Below are 24,174 nucleotides of genomic sequence, written 5' to 3' on the forward strand. Positions count from 1 at the left end.
AGAAATTTTTACTAACGATACTATAATTCTTAACTGTGCAATAAACAAATTAGAAATATTACTTTCTTATAATTTTAAATTTTATCTATTAAATTCAAGATAGTATAGTATGTCATAATATCAAGAATATAAGCAGGACTCCTAAATTGATTACGATTAACGTGCAGTCATACTGAAATTCATTATTATTCATTAAATCAATAATAATTATTACCATAGAAAACATAGAGCTAAGAAAAAACGCATAATTAATGGTAAAAAAAAAAATGTACATTTATTTTTTTTTTAAATGATATAATCTAATACATATATATATTATATATATTTGTGTTATTTGTTTAATTTAAACAAACAAAATCACATTTATTTTTAAATTTTAGTATCTTTGTATTTTTTCTTACATAGGCTAAAGTTTTAACAAATTTTTACATCTAGTTAATATAGTTTCTTACAAATTTGGGTTCTATACCTAGAATCTGGTTTTTGATATTTATTTATTGATGAAACCGATCACCTTAATGAAAAAACCTAATGTAGAAACTATGAAATGAAGAACAAACCATAAATTATTATATTTTTAAAAACAGCCGTCAAAAAAAGAATTGAATAAAAAAAAAATTGTCTAAACAGAACTAAAACTAAAGATAAAGAACAGTCGGGAAAAGTTAATTTTAAATTAATAATAATTATGTTCTTTCAAAAAATTAAAAATTAAATATACTTAGGAATATGTTGACTTAAGTCCCAGAGTTTTAAGTGTGCATGCGGCCAAAAACTTCCGCTCAACCAGATATTATTTAACAAAATATACCAAATTATCAATTGATTCATCACAAATTATGCACGGCAACAATTAAAATCTTGGGTTTATAAAGAGAAGAAATGTAAACTATATACAAAGTAATTTTTCCATGGGAAATAATTTTTTTTATACTTTTTTTTATGTTTTTTTTTTTGTTTTTATGTAAGTTAAATTTACAGCAATATTAAAATTTAGACTGTGAATCTTCAGGCTACTGCAAAAAAAAAAAAAATTATATATTAATTTTTTGGTATTAGTAATTTAAGATTTAAATAGCCAAATCTGATTTAAAATTGATATTAACCTGCTACTCGTTGAGGAGATACTGCATTTGGTTGGCGTTGATCCTGTTTGTTGGTTGATCTTGGTCGATAGTTATAGCCACGGTTACCAGGATTATTACGCATGTATCCATTATTCGATTGTTGACGATAGTTATAATTAATTCCTTGACGATTGTTATTGTAATTGTTACCATTATTGTAGGAGTTAGGATTGGTGCGATAATTAGTGTTATTATTGTTATAGTATCCTCCACGACCACGGTGGTATTGACCACGCCTTGCCATTGCTACACCAAATGTTTCTGAATTTAGTTTACGTTCCGTACGCCAATCAGTCCTTTGTGAATGTCTACAAAATAAAAATAATAATTAAATATAATAAGTTTGATGCAACTCGGATATGTGGACTACAATAATTTCAGCAAAAAAAAAGTGTCAGATTTCAAAAACATATGACGGAGGGAATAAGTTTTTTTACTATGAGGACTTGAACAACAAATCTAATAAGAAACTGATGGAAATATTAAAATTAGTTTTCTTTTTGTATTGGACATGCCTTTTTGAGGACTATAGCCACCTTAACAGATAGATGCCAGGAACAGTTACTGAAAGATTTTTTATATGATTATACATTATGATGTTGCGAACATAGGTGTATTATTAATAGTTTTTATTTCTAATATACAAATAATTAGAATATTTTAATTCACTTATTTATTTACGTACTGTGTATTAAAGGTAAGCATACTTTATTACACGATCTACATAATACGTACACGGTATATCCAAGCAATACCATGCATTTTAATGTCAAATAAATTTATTGTAATTACCCTTTGCTTCTTTCAACGGCTTCACAGCTAATCGAGTCAAAAAATGATTTAGATTTGTCATAAAATGTTTTTTGATCATCATCTCCTTCGTTTTCATTTTCTATAACACCAATTTCATTTCCACTTTCAACACGATGATTTTTTTTGGTGTTAACTTGTTCTCCATCATTTAAATGAAGTAAAGAATCACCATTTACAGATGAAGTTCCATTAACTATAGTAACTTCTTCGGTTGAATCATCAAAACCATCATCTAAAAAGATTAAAATAAATAAATTAAAGAATTAAAAACTGATTTGGAAATCATAACACTATTAATCATCTTTCACTCAACTTTTAATGTTGCATGGTTTACAAACATTTCATATTACTTTATATACTTGAGATTCTTTCATATATTAAATTAAGTATAGATACAGATTAAGAGATATGACTAATAAACCTTTACCACCTTAATCATTATATATATAAATATAAATCTTTTTTATTATTTAAGTTAAAATTACAATATATAATACTCTTGACCAACATTTTACTAACACACAATAATAATCCTCAATAAAACTAATCATTTTGTTAGTTAAGAGATATTTAACAAATGTTATATATTCTTGACCAGATTATAATATTATTTTTAAGGTTACATTGTGTAGTAAAACACAAAATTGTCTATAAATAACATTTTTATCTTTTAGCAATAGTTAAAGAAAATATATTTAACCTGAACTTTTTAGATAAATTTGATTCTAACAATTTTTAGATATGCATATTTACATACCTATTTTGGTTCTTGATAATTTTTTTATTATCTCCTGAAATTCACTATTTGCCTTATCAAAATCATAATCTTCATCAAACTTCAATGAATTTGTTCTAGGCCCCTGTGCTTTACTAGGCGCTGGAAGACCAGTAGACCTATTATAAAACGAACGACCTCCCGTAGCATTACTTGGAACTGGATTCTGTCTTCTAACTTGTTGTTGTTGTTGCTGCTGATTATTTTGGTGATTATTCCAATTACGACCATTCATATTCCTATTTCCTCCCTGACGATTAGCCTAAAAGTATAATTTGTATTTAATATTAGGCCATAATAAATAGATACTTTATCAAGAAATAATACTCACAAAATGTTGATTATTATCCTGATGTTGAAAGTCGTTCCTTTGATATTGTTGGTCATTTCGTTGTTGGTAATGCTGCTGATCATTCCTTTGATAATTTTGTCTTAAAAAATAAACAACATATAAAAAACAGACACAAAATTAATCTGAAATACAATACTTACCCTTGTTGTCTAACTTGTTTACGAGTATCAGAAGAAGATGTAGATCTGTTACGCTGGTTCCTTCCTCCCCTTCCATTCCCAGGACTTTGTTGATTTCCAGTTTGAATAGTTTGATCAAAAGTTGGACTATTACGTTGACCATTAAATACATTTGGCTGAGCTGGTGTAGATGAACGGGAACCGCCCGATATTAAATCCAAGACATCTTTAAAATAGGTGTTACATAAATATAAATATATAATTTAAAATCTATTATTATTACTTAATTAAATAAAGCAATACTACAGATATAAAAAAGCATATTCATAGACAGTGCAATTTTTTTAACTTGACATTCAACAAATCTAAGAAATTAAAAATGTTCTACTTATGCGTAACAATACTATAAGATTCCAAGCTATAAATAAATACTTAAAATTATTTTATTTTTAAGTTTGAGTTAAATTATTTGTGTTACCTACAGCAAATAAAAATCAAGCAACTTGATTTTATGCATGGTAGTAGTTATTCAATTGATCAATAAAATAAATTTTTTAAACTTGAAATCAATGAGTAGAAAAAGTTTGCAACACTAAATTTTTACATGCTGTTTTCATATTAATTAATAAATCTAATAGTAATGTATTTTTATTAGTAATATATTAAGTTAAACTATTTTTGCAAATAATAAATCCTAATATATTATTAGCATTTTTAAATCAATAACTTATTTTTAATCAGTAGAAGATTTAAAGATAAAAATGGTAGAATTTTGTAGTGCACTAGATATATTAGGGTCGGCAGTATATTTTAAAAAATGTCAACATGAGTATAAGAAACTATTTTAATAATAATAAATATTTAATTATAATAACAAATATCTGTTAATGAAATAATCTCAATATGTTAGTTCTGTAACTAAAAGCTTAAAATTAATCTTATTATGAAAATGTCATAGTGTTTAATCAATAGTAGAATATTTAGAATATCCAATATCAAAATTCTAATTTTAATCACTTATATATACAGTATGGAATGTTAATATTCAAGGGCATTTAAGTTTCAAAGTTGAAGTGTTAAAATTAAAGATTTTTTAATTTTGAATTACTAAAATAATTAATAACAATTTTTTTTGTAAATTTTAAGAATTTTATAAAATCTTGGTAAAAAATTGAAATGTCTACAGTAATATACTCAACAAATTAATTTATTGAAGACTGATTTTAGAAAATTTTTATTTTTTGTTTTAATTTGTTATCGTAAGCAATTAAATTAATACTAGTAATCTTCTCTGAAGTTCAATTTATGCATTTTTATTTTTATCTACTATAAAAAGGGCACACAGAAATGATAAATAAAGGCCATACTGTTGTAAAATCTATCGCTAGAAAAACTAAATTAGCAAGTCCAAATGATGCATTTTAATTTAGTGATAAATATTGAATAAAATTTCTAATTTTTGCATGATAATCGCATAGAACAATATATGATTAGTAACAACAATTGAATTTAAGAATTTCAAGTAAAATAATTATTAATGTTCCTAATATTAAAAAAAAAAATTAGCAAACAATATTTTTTAATTACATTATAATTGTAATAAATATTATGGTTTTGAAGTACATAACAATCGTCTAATCAGTGAATTACAAAATAAGAAACTAATAAGTTACATAAACATAAATTAAATTTATTTACTTTTATTAATATTTTAACCATTTTAATTGTTTAAAATTGATTAAGCAAAATTCAAGACCCATATAGATTTTTTCAACTTATGAAATTAGTTGTAATAACTTCAAATATTTCTTTTTAAGTCACTAAAAGCATTCAGAAATTGTATTTAACATGCATAAAAGAATTTGAAGATTTTTACAATAGTGCCCAATAGCAATATGTACAAGCATGCCAAATATGCCCAAGCATTTGGATTTGTGTATGCGTGTACATACCAGATTGGGCAGTCATCGGTTGTTTCTGCTGAATTACTGGTTGTGGATCTAAAATCAGAGGAGACTCACTTGCTTGCTTATGTGATGGTCCAGCATTTAAGTTCACACCAGACATAGGGTTATAAGAGTTTCCAACCTGATTGACTGAACCTAGTTCATCCATAGATTGATAATTAGCATTAAAATTACCCATGGTATTTGGAGGTACCGACAACTAAAAATAATTATATAATAATTAGTAAACATTAAAAAAGTTCTTTTGTTTAAGAAATAGTTACCTGTACAATAGCAGGATCATTAAGAGCTATTTGAGGAGTAATAACTTTAATATCTTTAATATCAGAGCCGCGAAATAATATGTAGTTATATATTTGACTTTGTGCTGGAACCTTAAATTCTGTAGGACGATCCTCTGTTCCAAAAGATTGTACTAAAAAAAAAGTAAACACAGTAAGTATAATTTGGTAAATAAAAATTTATAATTTTTAATTAATAATACAAGTTATATTAAAATATAATACCAATCAATGAAATACGGCGTATTTCAAATTGTATTTATCTATATAAAAATGATTGTTTTTACAAAGCTTATAAACTTGGAAACTACTGAATCTATTACCTAGTACTAATTTTACACACGCATTCATTGAAATCTAGAGAATGCTGTACTTTGTTTTGTATTTTTAACCCATGATGGTAGCTATAGATTGGCTAGCTCAAGTAATTTTCTTTTCAGTTTATAAACATTAAATTATTATTTCTATTTATGCATAGGGTATGCCATTAATTATAGAAATTAAATTTTATTTAAAAAGTTGTACTAATTAATACTCAGTATGCATTGCTGAGGATTTTATTAAAATAAATTTATAAAACAAGACAATGTTCATATGTCTGTAGCTTATGGATTCAAAAACTATTCAACCAATTTAGATGAAAATTTAAAATTGTGATTAGATGACAACAAGAAAATTTATTAACTTATTTTGTCCATATGCAAAAATATGCTTAGTATTATATCTAGTTTATAGGTAATGCAGACTACTCATCTTGGTCCACAAAATTTATTTTCATAATTAAAAAATGAAGATAGTGATAAACTAAGAAATTTCATTATACCTAGCGATATTTTAAGTTTTTTTTTCATGGCTGAGTCAAGTTATACAATTAGTTTGAAATAAAATATTGAACAAAAACCCTAAAATATGAATAAAAACTACCTACACTGATGACATGTTTTCCTTTGTTATATTTAGGTATTACGTTATAAATTATTGAAATTTATTTCCTAAAGTATACTTAGTATTTTAAAATGACTCATGTTTTAGAGAAAAAGTTCTAATATTTAATCCATAAATAAGTATTAAAATCTTTTTTAATGAAAGACTAAGGTAAATAATTTTTAATAGTATTTTTTATTAAAGAATAACAATTGTAATTATTAAAAACAGATAAGTAAAACTTGTATAAAAAATTCTAATTCTTTTATTAATATCATATAAAACTTTTAATTATAAAATAAATAATAAGTATTAAATATAAAAAAGAGAGTTAATAACTAATAAGGTATTCAATATTTTCACTTTGAGAATGCCATGTTATGCAAAAATAGATGGAAAAATTATTATATGGGAAAAATGTAAGAGCTTAATCAAAAATAGATCGAATTCATTAATGAGATAAATCAGTATTAGATGACAAACTATTACGATTCATTTAAAGTAAATAGTAAGTATTAAGTACTGAAGAAAAAATAAACCAAGATAAAGACGGGAAATTACAAAAATTTTAAGATAAGGTGTCTAAATATAGGATATTGTCTGTTGAGGTAACAGAATATAATTTAACTAGTTAAACTTTTTCGAAATGTGTAAGTTAAATTTGATCACAAACTTTCTGAGATTAAGTATTTAATACGTGATCATTGAGTATATTTTTTGTTAGAGGTTAGGTAGAGAATGAAATAGTCTTAAAGTTTCATCGAAAACAATGACAAAGAGCACCCCAGAGGGAAATATGCTGACTATAATAAAAAATAATTAAGAGTTCATAAAAATATATATTTATATTACCGTGAGACAAGGCAATAGTACATTCCTGTGGGTCAACTGTAAACAGTTTACCCTCGTACCTAATATCGGCCTTTGATATTAGGCTGATCTTGCTTCCTAATTCCGGCATACTCATTTTGACGGGCAATGTTAAACTTTATTTGTTCTTAAGGCGGCAATTACGCGAATTTATCGTGTAAACGAAAACGTCAGTGCGGAAAAGTTATTTTAAATACAATATAAACCAAATGAATAAGGATCGATGGGTACGAGACGTATCATACGGAAAAGAAAAAAAAATACGGCACGAGAACAACAAACGTTACATCTCCAAGAGAAATGAAAATATTTTTTCTTTCACGGTACGAGGTACGTACAATAGAAGCAAAACGACGCAAATGACGTCAAGCCAGACGTCGCCATTTTCCTGGTAGGTGTCAAACAGTCTGGCCAACCACCCGATCACATGGTGTATGAAGTTTATGAAGGGAAATGTGCATAGACTTGCACTAGGACGGACTGCAGTCTGCTTTGTAATTTGTATAGTTAATAGTTATTACTTATTATTGTTATTACTTATTAATGTTATTATAGTTTGTGTTCGAATTATACTCTTTAATCTTTTCCTTAGACTTTAGACTCTTTAGAACTTAGACTATATAAAAATTAAAAAGTGAAATATAGAAAGTAAGATCAATGTCAATTTTGAATATTGTTTTGAGTTTTGACTATTCTCTTGTCCTTACTTCTAAAATCTTGTGTAAATGGTACACCGGTGTATGCTTTTTTTTAATTTAAAATAATGCATTTTTCTCCAAACGTAATGTGATAATTAGAATTTGGGCATAGTTAAATCAATTAATAAATTAATTGTTTAGTCGCTAATTTAGCTACTTAGATCATTTAGGTATCCATATTTAACCTAACTTACCTAACCTATTGGCTATCATGCACTTAATTGCATTTTAATTTAATAGTTTTAGATTTCAATTTTGCTTATATCTTAAAGAAATACCGTTGTTTGAGTTATGTTAATTGATTTGTTGATTCTTCTAAAACTAAAATTTAATGACAAAAATGTGAAAAGAATTTTTACTCTTCGTGTAAATTGTATTATATTCTTTTAATTAACGTGAAACAGTCAAATACCTGTAACCTGTTCATCTTATCGTATTATATTATTTTTTATAAGTCTTATTGTTTAAAAATAGTCTTGAAAATTTAATTTCCTGTTGTGTTTTAACTAATTAGGTTTTATCAAATTGACAAATTCCCATTTAAAAATATAAAAGTGGATGCACTTATCTTTAAATTAATGTAGAAAAATCAATTGAAAATAAAAATTATAGACTGACGGTAATACTGGTATTTCCTTTAATAATACAATAGGTACCTAAATTGAATTAATTTTTGCTAAAAGCAGTGAAAGTAAATTGAATTTATCTAATAAAAAATATATCAATATTATTTACCAAATTTAATAGTACTAATTGTCAATTTTTATTAACTTCAATATCAGTATTCGACGTATCCAGTAAATATATATAGTAATTTGTAAAGTATTTATAATAGATATAATCGTGTGAACAAATTCGACTTGTAAATATTTTAAAGTTAATCAACATTTTTCAAAAATTTTTTTGTGAATTTATAATAAAATATAATTTGAGTAATAATAGAAAGATTCAAGTTGGTAATATTATTTTTGAACAAATGCCTACCTAAAAACAAATAACACTCAAAGGAAATTATACGTGAGCACATCGAATAACCAATAGGTACCAATAGGTAGGCTAGCATTAATATTTGAATTTCAATCACGAATAATAAAATTATTATAACTTAACGTCAAATTTCTTTAGTAGAAAAACCTTTTAGGTTACATAATGTTGACAAGCATTACTATCCAATACATCATGGAAATCTATTTATAATAAAGCATATACTGGGCTAAACCAAATTATTGAAAAACTGAATGCTAAAAACATAACACTAAATTTTGATGAAAATTTCTATATAGCATTTTCCATTAATTACACTGTCATTTTCCGCTTGTTGAAATCAAAATCACTTATATTTTAATCAACCCTCTCTATATAGGGTGAAATATTTTGGTCAAAGACCTTAATATTAAAAGTTGTCAGCACATAAACAATATAACTATGCGCCTTAGAACAATCAAATACAAGTTATACTGTCTGAAGAATACAATTTCATCAGAAACTATGTGTATTGTATCTCTACCAATTTATAAGTTAGTACGGTAAAAATATCTGAGTAGTACCTATAATTTATTAAATATCCAAAAAATTAAAATTATTTGTGTGTCTTAGTAAAAATATTTTAGACAAATCTACTAAAATAAATTATAAAGATTTAGAAGCACTAGCGATTACTTTACTCGGCAAAAAAATTTTACAATCATATTTATAATGAAGTTTTCAATCAATAAATATATCCCAAACGCAACAGAATATATATTTTAGTAAATTACACTAATAAAAATATTGGGCAAGATTCATCAACTATTTTCAATTCAATGCCATTAAATATTTGAAAAAAAAAAATCTAATATTTATAATTATTACAAAAAAACTGTTTTAATTGAATTCTCAACAAATTTTTATTTTTAGCTATAAAAATTATTTATTATTGTTTAATTTTACTATTACCCTAAACACCTTATAAATGTTATAAATTCTTTTTTATCTTTGTAGTGTGTGTATATAAATATTGTATATGTATAAAAGTATATCATAGAATTTTGTTATATGTAACTCTACTTGCAACACAAACTCTGCTTAAAGGAAATAGGTATAATATTTAACTTGTTTCTTTGTTTTATTTTTTCAAAAATGAATTACATTCCAATCCTTGGGTGTATTTTTTATATTTTGTTATTAGAGAAACCAACTTAAAATTAATGAGAAATATTGTATTCAATTTTCAATCTGTTAATAAAAAGAAGTTAACAAATTCAAAAGTCTATAAGTAGCATATAAAGAAGCAACTTATTTTGAAATTTTGTAATTTTATGGTTTGTAAGGAACAAACTATAAATTCAGAAATCATCCTCAAAAAAAAAAAAGAAGATAAATAATTGTGTAAAACTTAAACAATATACATAATTTATAAACATCTCAAATTTAAAAAATAATCCATACCTATTCATTTAAATTTTGATAAATAATTATATATTTATTTTTTCTTAAACAATATATAATTTTATTAACAAATTTTTATATTGTAAGTTACAATATATCATGAGATTTAAAACAGGAATATTTTAGAATTTAGTAAATTTATCAACAGAATATTTACTGTATTTCGGGGTAATGACTTATGTTCCACTCCAAGTGTCATAACTCATGTGCATATAAAAATAACTACAAAAAAGAATGGTCATATATCAATTAAATTTTAATTATTGTGACTTGTAAAGTTTTGTTAAGAAGAATAATGTTCTCATTACATTGAATTTAATTTATATTCAGTAATAAATATAATTCTCTCAATATTATTTATAATATTCATATAATTTTATTATCTTTGAAGATATGTATACACTTATTTTGATATTTAATCTAAACTCTCAAACAAATAACAATTATATTTATTTTTGAAAATATAATACTGTAAATGATACTTGTTTGATACACTCTTCAAGAGACCAACTCTCTAAAAAGCCTTAAGCAGGGAAGAGTATATTGAAAATTGAAAAATAATTTAGTTAAAAGGAAATATATTTATAAATATATATATTATAATTAATATTATTTTTAACAAGATTTTATAAAATTTATCATTATTTGCAGAACAAAATAATATTTTATTTGATTAGAGGGAAATCAAGCATTTTAAGCGAGTTTTACTGTATTTATCTTTATTAGTTTACTTGACAAGCTTGAGGTTAATATAATATGTTGTGGCTAATTAATTTTTAACAGGTAGAACATAATATTATATTCAAAATGAAATTAGCAATGGAGTGGCTAAATTGAGCAAAGTGTGGGTGTTCTTTCTGAAATTTTGGTATCGTGTACTATATTGTGAGATAAAGCAGTTGATGCCATTTGACCATTGTCAAGAAATACTTGTTAGCACCAGGTATTGGTTACATTTTGTAATGAGTATTAAATGCATATTCAATTAAAATAAATAAATAAACAATTAAACCATAAAGAATAAATTTATATTTACGAAAAAAAAAGAATATATGCCCAGTATAAGATAGGTAATGCCATTAAGCATTTACATTAATGTAACAAAGTGACTTTGGTTAACGAAAACGTTAATGAAATGCTGCTTCTTTGTATTATGTCTAACCTGAAAATAAATGGTTTGTTTAAGATTATTAAATAATAAATAATTTGTTTAAAAAAAAAAAAAAAAAACTTTCATAACAAATTTTAGCAAATTGCATTAGTAGAGCAGGTAATATATTTTATACATAACTTATAAAAATAAATTATCTCATTTAATTGTATTTAAAAGACTTATTAGTAAAATATATACATAAATAAGAACAAATCATTTTTTTTTACTCAATCATAATTATATTTTATGACTTACTGGAACAGTCATTGAGCATTATTGACCAAGCTTTAAGTCATTTAGGTTATTTTTCAACTACTTTTTGAAGGAAATTTTGTAATTTTTCATAGTCTCTTTTTAACCATGCAGCATTTAGCCGAATAGTTTCACAAGCTTGTTGGATTGTTCTTTCAGCACCAACACAACCATTCTGTTTGAAGAAATTCTCAACTTCTTCAGCTTTTTCAATTGAAGCAAAGTTTTCTGTTGTATTTTTTACCAAACGAGTTAACAAGAAACCACCCTAAAAATTAAATTGTTTATATTAAACACTACAATAATTAAAGAAAATAATTTAATTAAATTTTGTCAGAAATAAGCTAAGAATAAACTTTGTTTACCTGGTATTGATTAAATAATTTTGACCAGTTGTCTTGAATGAATTGCCAAGCTAAATCTCTACCAATTTTAGATCCACCAACAGAAATTATTACAAATACAGTATCTTGTGAGCGAACTTCATCCTATAAAATAAAATTACATTACCATATTCTGATAATCACTATATAATAACTTACAGACATTGCAAAATCAAGCACTTTTTTTAATATATCTTTATTTTTAGATGCACCCATCGCTCTGCATATCCTATCCTTTTCTTCATGTAAATCAGTTCCTCTATAGAGCTAAAATAATTATTAAAATTTAAGAGATACTTAATTATGACTTAAGAGTATATAATATATTTAACCTGTAATAATTGATTAAAAGTGGTCTCATCACCAGATGACAAACAAGCCTTATAGATGGGACTTCTCAAATCAGCTACAATGGTTTCTTTACCACTTAGGTGATTAGCAAATTTTATCTTGGCTTCAGATATAATATCAGGATCAGCGCTAGATACTAAACGAGCCATTACTAAACCTCTAAGCATTGTTTCTAGATGACTTTCGTTAGGTTGAGGTGTCCATCCCAATTTTGTTGATATTTTTTTCAAAAGAATTCTGTTGTATTGTTTAAATAATTGTTCTGTATCTCCTTCCACATTAGACAACAATATAGCTAATTTACCAAGCACATTACTCATTGAAGACCATACAGAGTAATTGTCTTCATCCGTCATAGCTAACATTAAATTTAGTACTTCATCAGTACTGGAGAGACCAGCTTGAACAAGAGCAAAAAGATCATCGAGTAACCCAAGACGATCCAAAGGCGGTAATGTTCTTGATGATATAGATGGTACAAAATTATTAAGCAATTCTGGTGTATAACGAGTTCTATAGTATCCGACAGTACTTGGGTTTACTTTAACCCATTCTCCTGGTGAAATTACATTAGCAGGAATGATTATATCCTTTTGAATTTCAGACATAATATCTTTATGACACACAATTCCAGGATTTCGAGATGTAGAAAACGTCAATGGAACCATCCATAAAACACCACAACCTAAATATATTATTAATCATTAAAAAGAAAAAGAATATCGTTGTTTTATAAATTACCATCAACTTGCCCATTAGCAGTAAACTTAGTTTGAGATACTCTAAGAACTCTTGATCCATCGGGATTTTGAGTTTCTTTCTCAATAGTTATTACAGGAAAACCTTTTTGCAATGTCCATGTCGACATAACATCTTTAACAGGTTTATTACTGGCTACTTCTAAGGCAGCCCATAAATCTTCAGTAAATGTATTGCCGTATTGATGTTTAGTCAAATATAGATTCATTCCTTTACGGAAATCCTAAAAATTAAAAATATTGATAAAAAAATAAAGAATTTTCTAATTAATTAATATTAGTTTACTTGATCTCCAATAAAATTATGTAACATTCTGATAACTGAAGCACCCTTGTTGTATGAAATGTCATCAAATATTTCATCAATTTCAGATGGATGGCCTACTGGTATTTCAATGGGATGACTACTATTTAAGGCATCCAACTCAAGTGCTCTAATATATGTGTCTGTGACAAATTGTGTCCAGATATCATATTCTGGGAATAAATGTTCAACACACAGAAACTCCACAAACGAAGCATATCCCTCATTTAGCCATAGATGTGTCCACCATTCCATTGTAACTAAATTTCCAAACCACTGGTGAGCCAGTTCGTGCCCAACAACTAAAGCTATCCATTGTTTACGAACTGCTGAAGTATTATCTGGATCAACTAAGAGACATGATTCTCTGTAGGTTACTAAGCCCCAATTTTCCATAGCACCTAAAAATATATTGATTAATAAACAGTTATTAATATTTATAAAGTTATGAAAAATAAAGTTACCAGATGAGAAGTCAGCAATAGCTATTAAATCCATTTTTGGTAAAGGATATGCTACTTGGAAATAATCTTTATAGTAAGGTAATGCACATTTGGCCACTTCCAATGCAAATTTTCCTTGTTCACTTTTTCCAATTGGTGTGTATACACGGATTAAAACACCATCTGAATCTTTGTCTTCCACATAATCAAAATCTCCTACTACAACGGCAACCAAATATGTAGACATAATTGGAGTTTTTTGAAATTTAAGCAAGCGTTCTCCATTTTCTTCAGTTGTATCAGAAATCACAGGCTAAAATTAAATAAGCGATATTAAAAGAAAATATATACTAATTAGTTTAATGAAAATGTACCATGTTGGAAAGAGCCGTTTTGTTTTGGGGTACAGACAATAAAATGTTGAATTCAGCTTTAATAGCCGGCTCGTCCCAACAGGGAAAACATCTTCTTGCATCAGTTGCTTCAAATTGAGTAACAGCAGAATATTTTTCTTCTCCACTTGGACTTAAAACAAAAAAATTAACAAAAAATTAGTAGAATAATCTTACCATATTAGACAAAGCTAGATGAGATGGGTTACACACGGCAACAGATATATCAAATACAGCTTTCAGAGCCGGTTCATCCCAACAAGGGAACATTCTACGTGCATTAGTTGAACACAACATGGTAACAGCCGAGTTTAATTCAACTGGATTGCCGCTTTCAGTCACACTATGCAATTTTTTTTGCAAAACAAAAAAAAAATTGCAAAGCCATACTGAAAAATAATTTGATTGAACTTACCTAACATATTTACTACGGTAAAATCCTTTCATTTTATCATTGAGTTCACCAATGAATATAAATTTTAAAAATGCTTCGCCTATTTTTAGTTCTTTATCAAATCCCAATGTGACTGTTTCATCTTCAGCTGATAGTGTAACAGAAGGTTTGGAAATTAATCCATCACAGTCTTTTAATTCAACTTCTTCAATTTTTAAATCCAATGCATGTAAAATTATTTCTTTGGTTGGTTCCAAAATCTGTGAAATTAATAATAAATAAATACAATAATTTACAATGGCCACGATATACAGTATGTAATAAAATAGGTTAAAGAAATAAAATATTAATATTTTTAATCAATAACTTTGGTACACATATCGTATTCTATCTATATTAATAACATTATCTACACATTTTCCAATAGAAAGAACATCATAAACCCACATATAAGTGCTCAAACATAAACAATTGAGTATTTATGGAGAAAAGTAAAAGTAAAATGTAAAATAAGATCATGTGGGGTAACAAACCTAGTCGAAAGACAATTACAAGAAGAATGGTGGCGTTCAGGGCATTCGTTTAATGTGTTTGAAAGTTTTTTAAGGACATAGAAAACACATAATAGAAAATTAAAATTTTGATGATAGCTATAAAACTACAACCTCCAATATGAATATTTAGGTAAGTTAAGAATACATTTTTTTAGCATAACAACATGTGTACAATAACTTTTTAATATTTAAGTTTTTATTAATATATTGATGGTAGCACACATCATCATATTAAAATTTAATTTCTTAATTATTAGATCAGACATAACTACAGTAAATCTAAATATACATAGTTTTTTTGTTAAATTTATTTTTAAATGATTTAATATTAAAATTAAAACTCATTCAACTTAAAACAAATGACATATTTATAACTTTTATAACCTATTTAATGACACAATTATTTCTATTAATTTGTACCATTAAGTTAAGGTAATTTATTTTACTCCTAGTATATATATTATTTTTTTTTAGTAAACATTGTAAATTATTATATTATTATTTATTAGTATTTAATTATTATTAAAATTATTGTATTTATACCATATTATATAGTATTGTTATAAAATTTATTTAATAATACCTTACAGTCAATACTGTAAAACAGTGCGAATAGGTTCATATTATAAATAGTTATCTATTTAGATATCTTAAAATTAATCTACATATTTTAAAAATTGCATTGCATATAGTATAAAATTCTTAATACACATAATATGAGATTCAAGTCTTCACTAATAATGTATTTAAATTTCAAATATCTATAAAAAATAATTATATTTGTATATTTTTGCAATTTTGAAAAAACTTAAGCTTAAAATGCGCACAAAAAAAAATTGTTAATATGTTTTTTTATAATTTTAATACAAATTTTAGAACAACTTGGAATTTAATACAGTTTTCAAAAATTTTGACATTAGAGAATAATTTTTAATTAACATTTATAGGGAATAAAACTAACAAAATATACATCGATAATTTCTTATGTCTATAAATAGTCTAAATATTTAGAATATTATATTATGTATAAAAAGCCATTGTATAAACATTTAATGAAAATTTTAAATTTCTAGTTATTACATTTTAAGTTGCACTAAAAAATTTCGATTATATTGAAAATTGAATTCGCGTAAAAATTTCATTTTCCCATTATTTTAAACTATCTTAATTAGAAATTAATCCAATTAACTGTTCGAAACTACCTATAAAGTTGACAATTGAATCATTTTATCGATTACTTATCATGTATACAGACACAAAAAAACACACACTGTAAAATCAATACATTAAGAGGACGCTACATAGACATTTGTTGTCTCTGTTTTACAAATGCGTAACATAAGCAATTTACGTTCAGCTTCATTAGTTTAAAAATTAAAGTGAATTGACCTATAATGAAACTTGATGGTAAGAAGATTATCTGTGTTTATATGAGGGTGTTTTACGATAGTTCAATTTTTTAGCGAGTTATGCGTATGTAAAATATAATAAATTAAAAATGCTCATGACTCATTTAAAAAATTGAATTATTCTAAAAACCCACATACAAACACAGAAAATATTCTTTACCATCAAGTTTCATAATAGGTAGGTTTACTTTAATTTTTGAACTAACGAAGCTAAACTTAATCTGCTAAACGTAAATTGTCACGTACTTATAAGACAGTGAGAACAAATATCTGTGTAGCATCCTCTTAATTGCTCTGCTTAGAATCTAAAAATAAATTTATATCACAACAGGATACACTTTTAATCAAAATATTTGAAATTATGTAACTTTTTTTTTTTAAACATTTAATAGATATATTCAATATATAAAAATAATTTACAATAAGCATATGAGCGCGACAAACAAAAATATGGGCTATGATTCTGTCCTAACCTATGTTCCAAACTAAATATTTAACTTAAAATCTTCATACATAGAGATTTTATCTACCCATTATGGTAACACGGCATTTTAAATTTGAGCAAATCTAAGTATCTAATCTATCTATCTACACATTCTAATAAATTCTCCCTGGCATTTTACTATAGAATTCTCCACACTAACCTTAACATCAATTATGTTACCTTACCAGTCCATCTAAACTGCTTACTAAAAACTTTATAGTAAATTTAGCTTCCATATCAACCTTAACATAAAACCTCTCTTTTCAAATCGTATTATTCGTATATCTGACAACCTACCAAGAAGGCTAAAAATTAAATCATTCTCTAATTTTTTTAAACTCTTCCACCCTTGTCCCGTTAATCAAAATAGGCTGCTTCACTAGGTGCCCCCTCCTACATTATATTTTTCATACTATTCTTTATTTTTATTTTCAAAAAATAAAATAAGATTTCTATTAGTATGCTATATTATTATATACAGTCTAAAAAATAATATGTCGTAACTACTAAAAAATAAAAATTAACACATTATTTATCAAGTTATATAAACTTAAAATATAATACAAAATAATTACATTAAGTATCATTTTTTATTATAAATTAAAGTCTTATGATAAAAATTATTTATGATTACAATTTGCCTCTTAATGTTGAGATAATATATTATGTATTATTATGTGCGCCACTGGCTCGATAGATAAAAAATGAATTCATGTAGCACATATGTATTTTAATAGTCTTTTCATTAACATCTTATATTCATATTTAGATGAAAAATATGAATATATAGTAAAAAACAGTTGTTTATGACATATAAATATATAAAATTAAATATGAATATTACTATTCAAGTAGGATAGAATATTAGAATATACATACTTCGTAATTTAAATTTTTAACGAAGAATGTGTAGATTGATCAATACAAAATACATATATAAATATTATTTAAGAATGTAATTAATTTGAAAATAACTAGCACAGGTGTAGGTACATTTTGGATAAATCTGTCTCCTTATAACTGTTCATAGGGTACAGTTATTCGTGTATAAAAGAATTAAAATTACACATGTATAGGGAGCCGCGTTGTACAGTTACGTTATTGTGTACACACTATTGGACACCTGCGTGATCAAAGTATACAATTTTTTTCTTTCGAAATATAATCATTTTTATCATTTCTTATTATTTCATAAGTATGTTATAATACAGAGTAGCTATGTAGTATATTATGTATACCAAAATAATAACATATCATCTTTCTTTAAATAAACTAGAATTGTTGACCTTGATAGTTAAAGAAAGAAGTATCTTAAACCACTAACCAGCGTAATATTTTAAAATAATTGATCACCATAAGACTATTACATATAATATTACAATGTATAATTAGAAGTTATAAAATGTTATTTTTAAGAATTTAACTTTCAGGTTTTTTTAGTACTAAAATATTTGAACATACATACATATTTTGTAAAAAGACACTTTCTAATTCAAATAATCTAAGGTTTTGGTATTTGTAAATTAATTTTAATTTTCTATTAAAATACAAATTTTATTAATTATTGTATTTAGATATATGTGATATAACTTGAAATTAATTCTGTGAGAAATTTTTTGTTTTTAATTACAAAATAATTATACTATAATCATAATAGCAGATTTTCCAACCATTGTCTGTGAACTATTTCTTAAAATAATGCAACAAAATAATTTTAATAAAATCCGAAATAACATTATTCAGTGTAGTTATTATTAAACTTAATACTTATATTATGTAATGATTCATAAGCACATTTAGTGTTAGTTTCGTCGCAGATAACAAAATATGGCGTGATTAAAGAGAGTAATGACTTAATTAATTTTGTATTAATTTTTGTAGATAAAATGATTTCGGTAATACCAACTTTCATCACTTCATCAGTTATTCATTTCATTACAATTTGTAAATACATCGGTAAATAATACTGTGATTAATAAATAATTATATATGTTAAAATTACAATAATTAAAATCTCATTGAGTAAAATGAAACATTTTATTTTGTAACAAATTGGAACCAAAAGTAACGCAATTCAAATTAATCGAATTATAACTTTTTCAATAGATATGACGTTATTATTAAAAATAATAAAATGTGACATACCAATAGAATTGCATTTAAATAATTTTAAATTAGATTTAATTTAATAAAAAACTGAGGAAGTTACTTTGCTGCATATACGTATACGTAGAGTGTATCAATATTAGTAATGTAATTTCGTCATTGAGCACACTAAAACGGACGTGTTAAATTATAATTTAATGATAAAATCATTAGATACGATTTACCATTATAAGTCAGTCTATATTTCTAAGGACATTTATATTTCAATATGTTTATTGCCAACAATAAATCACATACTTTAGTTATATTATTAGCTATTTTTAAATTAAGGGTCAATAGCAACAAACAATAGAAGTGTAATATGACATAAATAGCTTACATTTATATGATAGAAAATGTCATTTGTACTTAGTAAATTATAATATAATAAATTGAAGAAGAATAAATTTCTAGTTCTTACAAAATAATTTGTTTTAAACTGCAACAAAATAACTAAAATTATTAATTTCTATTTACACAAACAAAAAATGGTATATCATAAAAGACCATACAAATTTAATGTTAGTTTCTGCTAAACTTTCTAATTTTCAAACTTTGGAATTAAAAATTGAATATAATTAATACAAAATAATTTGACTAAAGGTTTACAATTTGAAAAAATTCTTTAGTTTGAAATTAAAATACTTATTTATAATAACTTTGAAATTGAATTTTCAATTTTTATACCGCAATAATCATAAATTATGAGAAGCCCTACATTACATTTTAAACAATTTCTGTCAATAAACAACTTTTTAACAATATATAAATTTAAAAAAATAAATAAATAAAGTAGACAATTTAAAATTCAAATGTCTATAAAAAGCACACAAATAGTAAAAAAAACCTTATTTTACAATTATTTACTTCAGATATAAGAAAATGCAATTGTCATCTCTTTGAAATAAAAAAATAAACAACATAAATGTAAATATATAAAAAAAGCACCACAATACATAAACTATGGTTTCCATTAAATTGTTAAACATATTTTTTTTTACAAAGTTGTAATCACACTATTTTCAACTCTATCATCTAATGTTTAAAAATTCAATGCAAGACCCTCCTAAGTTCTTTGTGTGCAAAATTAAAAATATAAGTACTTAGACACAATTTTTTTTTGTAAAGGTATATGAAGATATTTTTTATGAAATTAATTATTTTAATAACATTATTATGTTAAAATTATCGTAGTCCATAAATTATTAATAATATACTTGAATGTTTTCTTTATATATGTATTGTTTTATTCTTTTGAACCATTTAGACTAAGTTTTAGCTATTTATATCAAATTAATTGACACCATTCTATAGTGCATCTGAAATTAACGATATTGCTTTATAAGTCAATAACAACATTATATACAACTAATTAATAATATAACAAATGCAAAGACTTTATCAAAAATGAGTTCAAGTTCAGTATATTATAATATTAAAAGATAAATAAATTAGTAATTACTAATAGTAACATAAAATATAATAATATAAAACATGGTATAAAATAGCTGATAACAGTATACACTGAACAATATATTTTGCATAGATACCTATGTACCTACTATGATTTATTATTTAATTCTAACTTAATACTTCCATCAAAGTAATCTTTTTAATTATAAAGTTAAGTTATAACTAGAGTTATGATTTGAATGACCTAAAAATAACTTAAAAACTCTTAAAAAAATAATTAAGAATGACCAAAAAATGTATTAAGATGAGTGAAAAATTTTTTTATTCATTTTTTATGCTACACAAAAAATTTTTTATTCATTTTTTATGCTACACTAAATAGGTAAAAATTTGTTTTAAGAAGTAAATTAAACAAATATATTCAAATTTGAGTGGACAATTAATTATATTACTTTTTCAATATCAATGGACTTAAGTAAGTAATTGAGTTACCTAAATAACACATATTAAAAAAAAGCTTAAAATAAACAAAAATGAGTTTAAACACACAAAATGAACGTAATATTTGTAAAAATGACTTTAAAAATGCAAAATAATATTTACATATTCTAAATTGTTATATAACGGAACAAATTAGGGTTTTGGTTAGAAGTTTAGCAGTTTAGAACTGTATAGCACTTAAAGAAAAAAATACAAGTCATTAAAATCTTAGCTCTAGTTATAACTTACTAAACATAGTTTCTTAGTTTGGTTTCCTGTTTTTTCTTTTTAAAAAAATTTACTTGTTTTATAACTTTAAAGTTAAGATATTTTAATGTTTAAAATTCTTAATTAAATTACTGTGAAACCTAGGTGTTAGATGGGTATGGATGAACAATTTTTTAAACTTATAGATTAACCTAATATTAAAAAGTAACTGAAATTAAAATTGCAAACAAATGGATATAAAATAATACATACTTAACATTTTAGTTTTATTATTGAAATATGTCCAACTAAATAATCAAAATACAACTTGCTCAGAAAAAATAAAGCTATTGAAAACTATATTTTAATTTTAACTATACTAACTAGTAGAAAATAATTATCTTAATTTTTTTAAAACTAATAAAAACTGAACTACCTAAACTATATTATAATTAAGACATAGGTAGGTAATGTATTTTAAATTAACTTATGTGTGTTTCCATTAGCGTGTTTATCATGAAAGAGAAGGCAGATGCTTATTCCATCGTATTCATGCTATTACTTATAAGTTATAAATAACAAGGGAGCATCAAGAGTTTTCTAAAATGAGAAACCCATAAAAAATGTTAATATTTTCTCCCTAGCCACTAAAGTTTAAATACACTTATGGATATCTCATTTAGTCACAACAAATATGTATTATGAAAAATAATAAATAGTGTAAATCATTCTAAAACTTTTCACATAGAGTTAGATAGGGTAAAACTAACAGTAATGAATGATACTTGGTAACTTGCTAGTTTTATCTAGGTTTGTTCTAACAGAACAGAATCTAGAAAAATTTATGACTAATATAATAGGTGAACATGAATTTAAAATTTAAGTGACTTTATGCACTAAGTTTTTTACAAAATATTTTTTTTTTATGCCTAGACTTAAGATAATATTTAAAATGTATCAACAACTTACAAATTTACCTATGCAATATAGCATCGCTTTGAAGAATGAAATATTGATCATACTATTAATATAATATACAAGGTTATGATATACTTTTATAAGAATAAATTAACAATTAAAACATGATTCAAACACAATAACCTTTTGTTTTTTATGTAACTAAAAAATACAAAGAAAATTATTTCTTTGGAATCCTTCTATTGTTTATATTTTTTTTAACTATTAAATAATTTAAGTATTCTATCATTAAATTTGTGATGTTTTTGTATAATAATTAAGTATAAGTGAAAATAGTTTAAAAATTAAAATTATTTTTAGTTAGAATAATAAAGTTTTAATTTTTTAGGATTGATTAAAAATATCCTTACCTAAATTCTAATTACTATATGTAATTAAGAATTAAAAGATAAATATTCAAATTTTATACTTAATATAAATGAAAAATAATGATAATTAAAATCAATTAATAAAAAAAAAATTACCTAATGGCTTAGTCAATAGATAAATATTATTAAGTAATCTAATAAACAGAATATAATATGAATTATATTATATATATATATATATATATAATGTATAAGTTAAATCAATAAAACTATTAATTAAAATTATAAATATATACAATTCCATAATACTCACATTTATAGAAACTGTTTCCTTGCCTTCAAATGTGAATTTCTGCAAATCTGGCTTCAAAAATAAATCATATAATACTGGCTTAACAGATTTTGGTAGTCGTAAAAATGGTTTCTTGACTCCAGCCATTTTATAGTCTTTTTTCGTGAACAATTTTGATATAAATAATCGAAAACACCTATGAAATGTTAACAAAATAAATCACTAAGAACAAAACCGATATATCCTGCAATGATGTGACAGATTCGCGTGTATGTCATAAACACTATACAGTATATACATATATACAAACACGCTCATATACATATACTGCTTTCAATTACATTAACACACTAACACGGTTCTAGGTATCCTCCTCTTCATACCCCAACAGAACATAACGGTAAACCGAGTTTGCGGTTTTTTATGCTCCTATATACATATAAACAGAAACCGGTTTTTCGCACAAAGTAGGCCTATAAAAATATTCTTTAATGAATAACATCTATAGTAATATTATTCATGAAACAAGAATCAATTGCAAATTGCGTTACATTTTTAAAGACGCGATTTTGAAAGTTAATCAAATAGAATTCCTATCTACCAGAGGGTCAATAACATTGAAACATTACGCGCGTTTTTTCGCTGAACGATCATATGAAAAACACAATATTATTATGCATCATACAACATAATGGTTCAGGTTCAAAAACAATAATAATAAGAGATTATGCGGTACAATTTGTTTTAAAAGAAAACAGAAACGTGTAAAATTAGAAAAATTTACTCACTGTTGATGGTGTTTAAATTGATATTTTTAATTCGATTTTATATCGAACTATAGTCGCTACTTGTAATTTATTATTTTTTTTATCGGCAGTTATTTTTTTGGGATATGTAACGATAATCAACCGGATGACGATAAAACTCAACAGTGAACGAACAATAACTTCGATCAAGAGACGAGAACGAATATTGGATAATGAATCAATGAAACCACAAACGTGCCAGTATACCACACGGTTAACACTTAACAGATAAACATTAAACACTAAACAGTGAACAGTAACAGCGACGAGGGAACACGTAGAGAACTTGCCTACTTTAGATTCTAAATTATTTTG

General features: G+C 24.7%; 2 protein-coding genes across 6 annotated transcripts; both read right to left on the bottom strand.

Moving 5' to 3' along the window:
- Nucleotides 1-362: 362 nt before the first annotated feature.
- LOC112595980 (protein LSM14 homolog B-B) lies at nucleotides 363-7,603 on the bottom strand. Of its 3 annotated transcripts, none has more exons than XM_025341409.1 (9): nucleotides 7,211-7,603; nucleotides 5,417-5,568; nucleotides 5,139-5,352; nucleotides 3,208-3,412; nucleotides 3,047-3,146; nucleotides 2,698-2,977; nucleotides 1,920-2,172; nucleotides 1,107-1,435; nucleotides 363-1,013 (listed from the first exon to the last, which is right to left on the bottom strand). In XM_025341409.1, the coding sequence occupies exons 1-9, from the start codon at nucleotides 7,323-7,325 to the stop codon at nucleotides 1,009-1,011; spliced, it is 1,653 nt and encodes a 550-aa protein (XP_025197194.1). In that variant the 5' UTR covers nucleotides 7,326-7,603; the 3' UTR covers nucleotides 363-1,008. The 3 variants fall into 3 exon arrangements, with proteins under 3 accessions (XP_025197194.1, XP_025197195.1, XP_025197193.1); XM_025341410.1 differs by having other exon boundaries at nucleotides 977-1,016; nucleotides 5,208-5,352; XM_025341408.1 differs by having other exon boundaries at nucleotides 977-1,016.
- Nucleotides 7,604-11,359: 3,756 nt separating this feature from the next.
- LOC112596111 (puromycin-sensitive aminopeptidase) lies at nucleotides 11,360-24,104 on the bottom strand. Of its 3 annotated transcripts, none has more exons than XM_025341607.1 (13): nucleotides 23,842-24,104; nucleotides 23,409-23,526; nucleotides 23,075-23,249; nucleotides 14,805-15,043; nucleotides 14,567-14,732; nucleotides 14,019-14,310; nucleotides 13,537-13,955; nucleotides 13,234-13,474; nucleotides 12,474-13,177; nucleotides 12,301-12,408; nucleotides 12,124-12,246; nucleotides 11,762-12,026; nucleotides 11,360-11,515 (listed from the first exon to the last, which is right to left on the bottom strand). In XM_025341607.1, the coding sequence occupies exons 2-12, from the start codon at nucleotides 23,447-23,449 to the stop codon at nucleotides 11,808-11,810; spliced, it is 2,727 nt and encodes a 908-aa protein (XP_025197392.1). In that variant the 5' UTR covers nucleotides 23,450-23,526; nucleotides 23,842-24,104; the 3' UTR covers nucleotides 11,360-11,515; nucleotides 11,762-11,807. The 3 variants fall into 3 exon arrangements, with proteins under 3 accessions (XP_025197392.1, XP_025197393.1, XP_025197394.1); XM_025341608.1 differs by lacking the exon at nucleotides 14,567-14,732 and adding an exon at nucleotides 14,372-14,522 and having other exon boundaries at nucleotides 23,842-24,101; XM_025341609.1 differs by lacking the exon at nucleotides 23,409-23,526 and having other exon boundaries at nucleotides 23,842-24,103.
- Nucleotides 24,105-24,174: the final 70 nt, after the last annotated feature.

Source organism: Melanaphis sacchari, unplaced genomic scaffold (genome assembly GCF_002803265.2).
Source record: "Melanaphis sacchari strain LSU unplaced genomic scaffold, SCAv2.0 Contig2_pilon_pilon, whole genome shotgun sequence".
In the NCBI taxonomy this organism is placed as follows: domain Eukaryota; kingdom Metazoa; phylum Arthropoda; class Insecta; order Hemiptera; family Aphididae; genus Melanaphis; species Melanaphis sacchari.

Bases quoted from the DNA above. Each gene is read 5' to 3' on its own strand.
- LOC112596111 (XM_025341607.1), bottom strand. From the start codon at position 23,449: ATGTTCTGTTGGGGTATGAAGAGGAGGATACCTAGAACCGT. The intron at 12,409-12,473 runs GTTAAATATATT...TAATTATTTTAG, and splicing joins CTTTTAATCAATTATTACAG to CTCTATAGAGGAACTGATTT. The intron at 12,247-12,300 runs GTAAGTTATTAT...TTTATTTTATAG, and splicing joins TGCTTGATTTTGCAATGTCT to GATGAAGTTCGCTCACAAGA.
- LOC112595980 (XM_025341408.1), bottom strand. From the start codon at position 7,325: ATGAGTATGCCGGAATTAGGAAGCAAGATCAGCCTAATATCAAAGGCC. The intron at 3,147-3,207 runs GTAAGTATTGTA...TTATTTTTTAAG, and splicing joins AAACAAGTTAGACAACAAGG to ACAAAATTATCAAAGGAATG. The intron at 2,173-2,697 runs GTATGTAAATAT...TAATCTTTTTAG, and splicing joins ATTATCAAGAACCAAAATAG to ATGATGGTTTTGATGATTCA.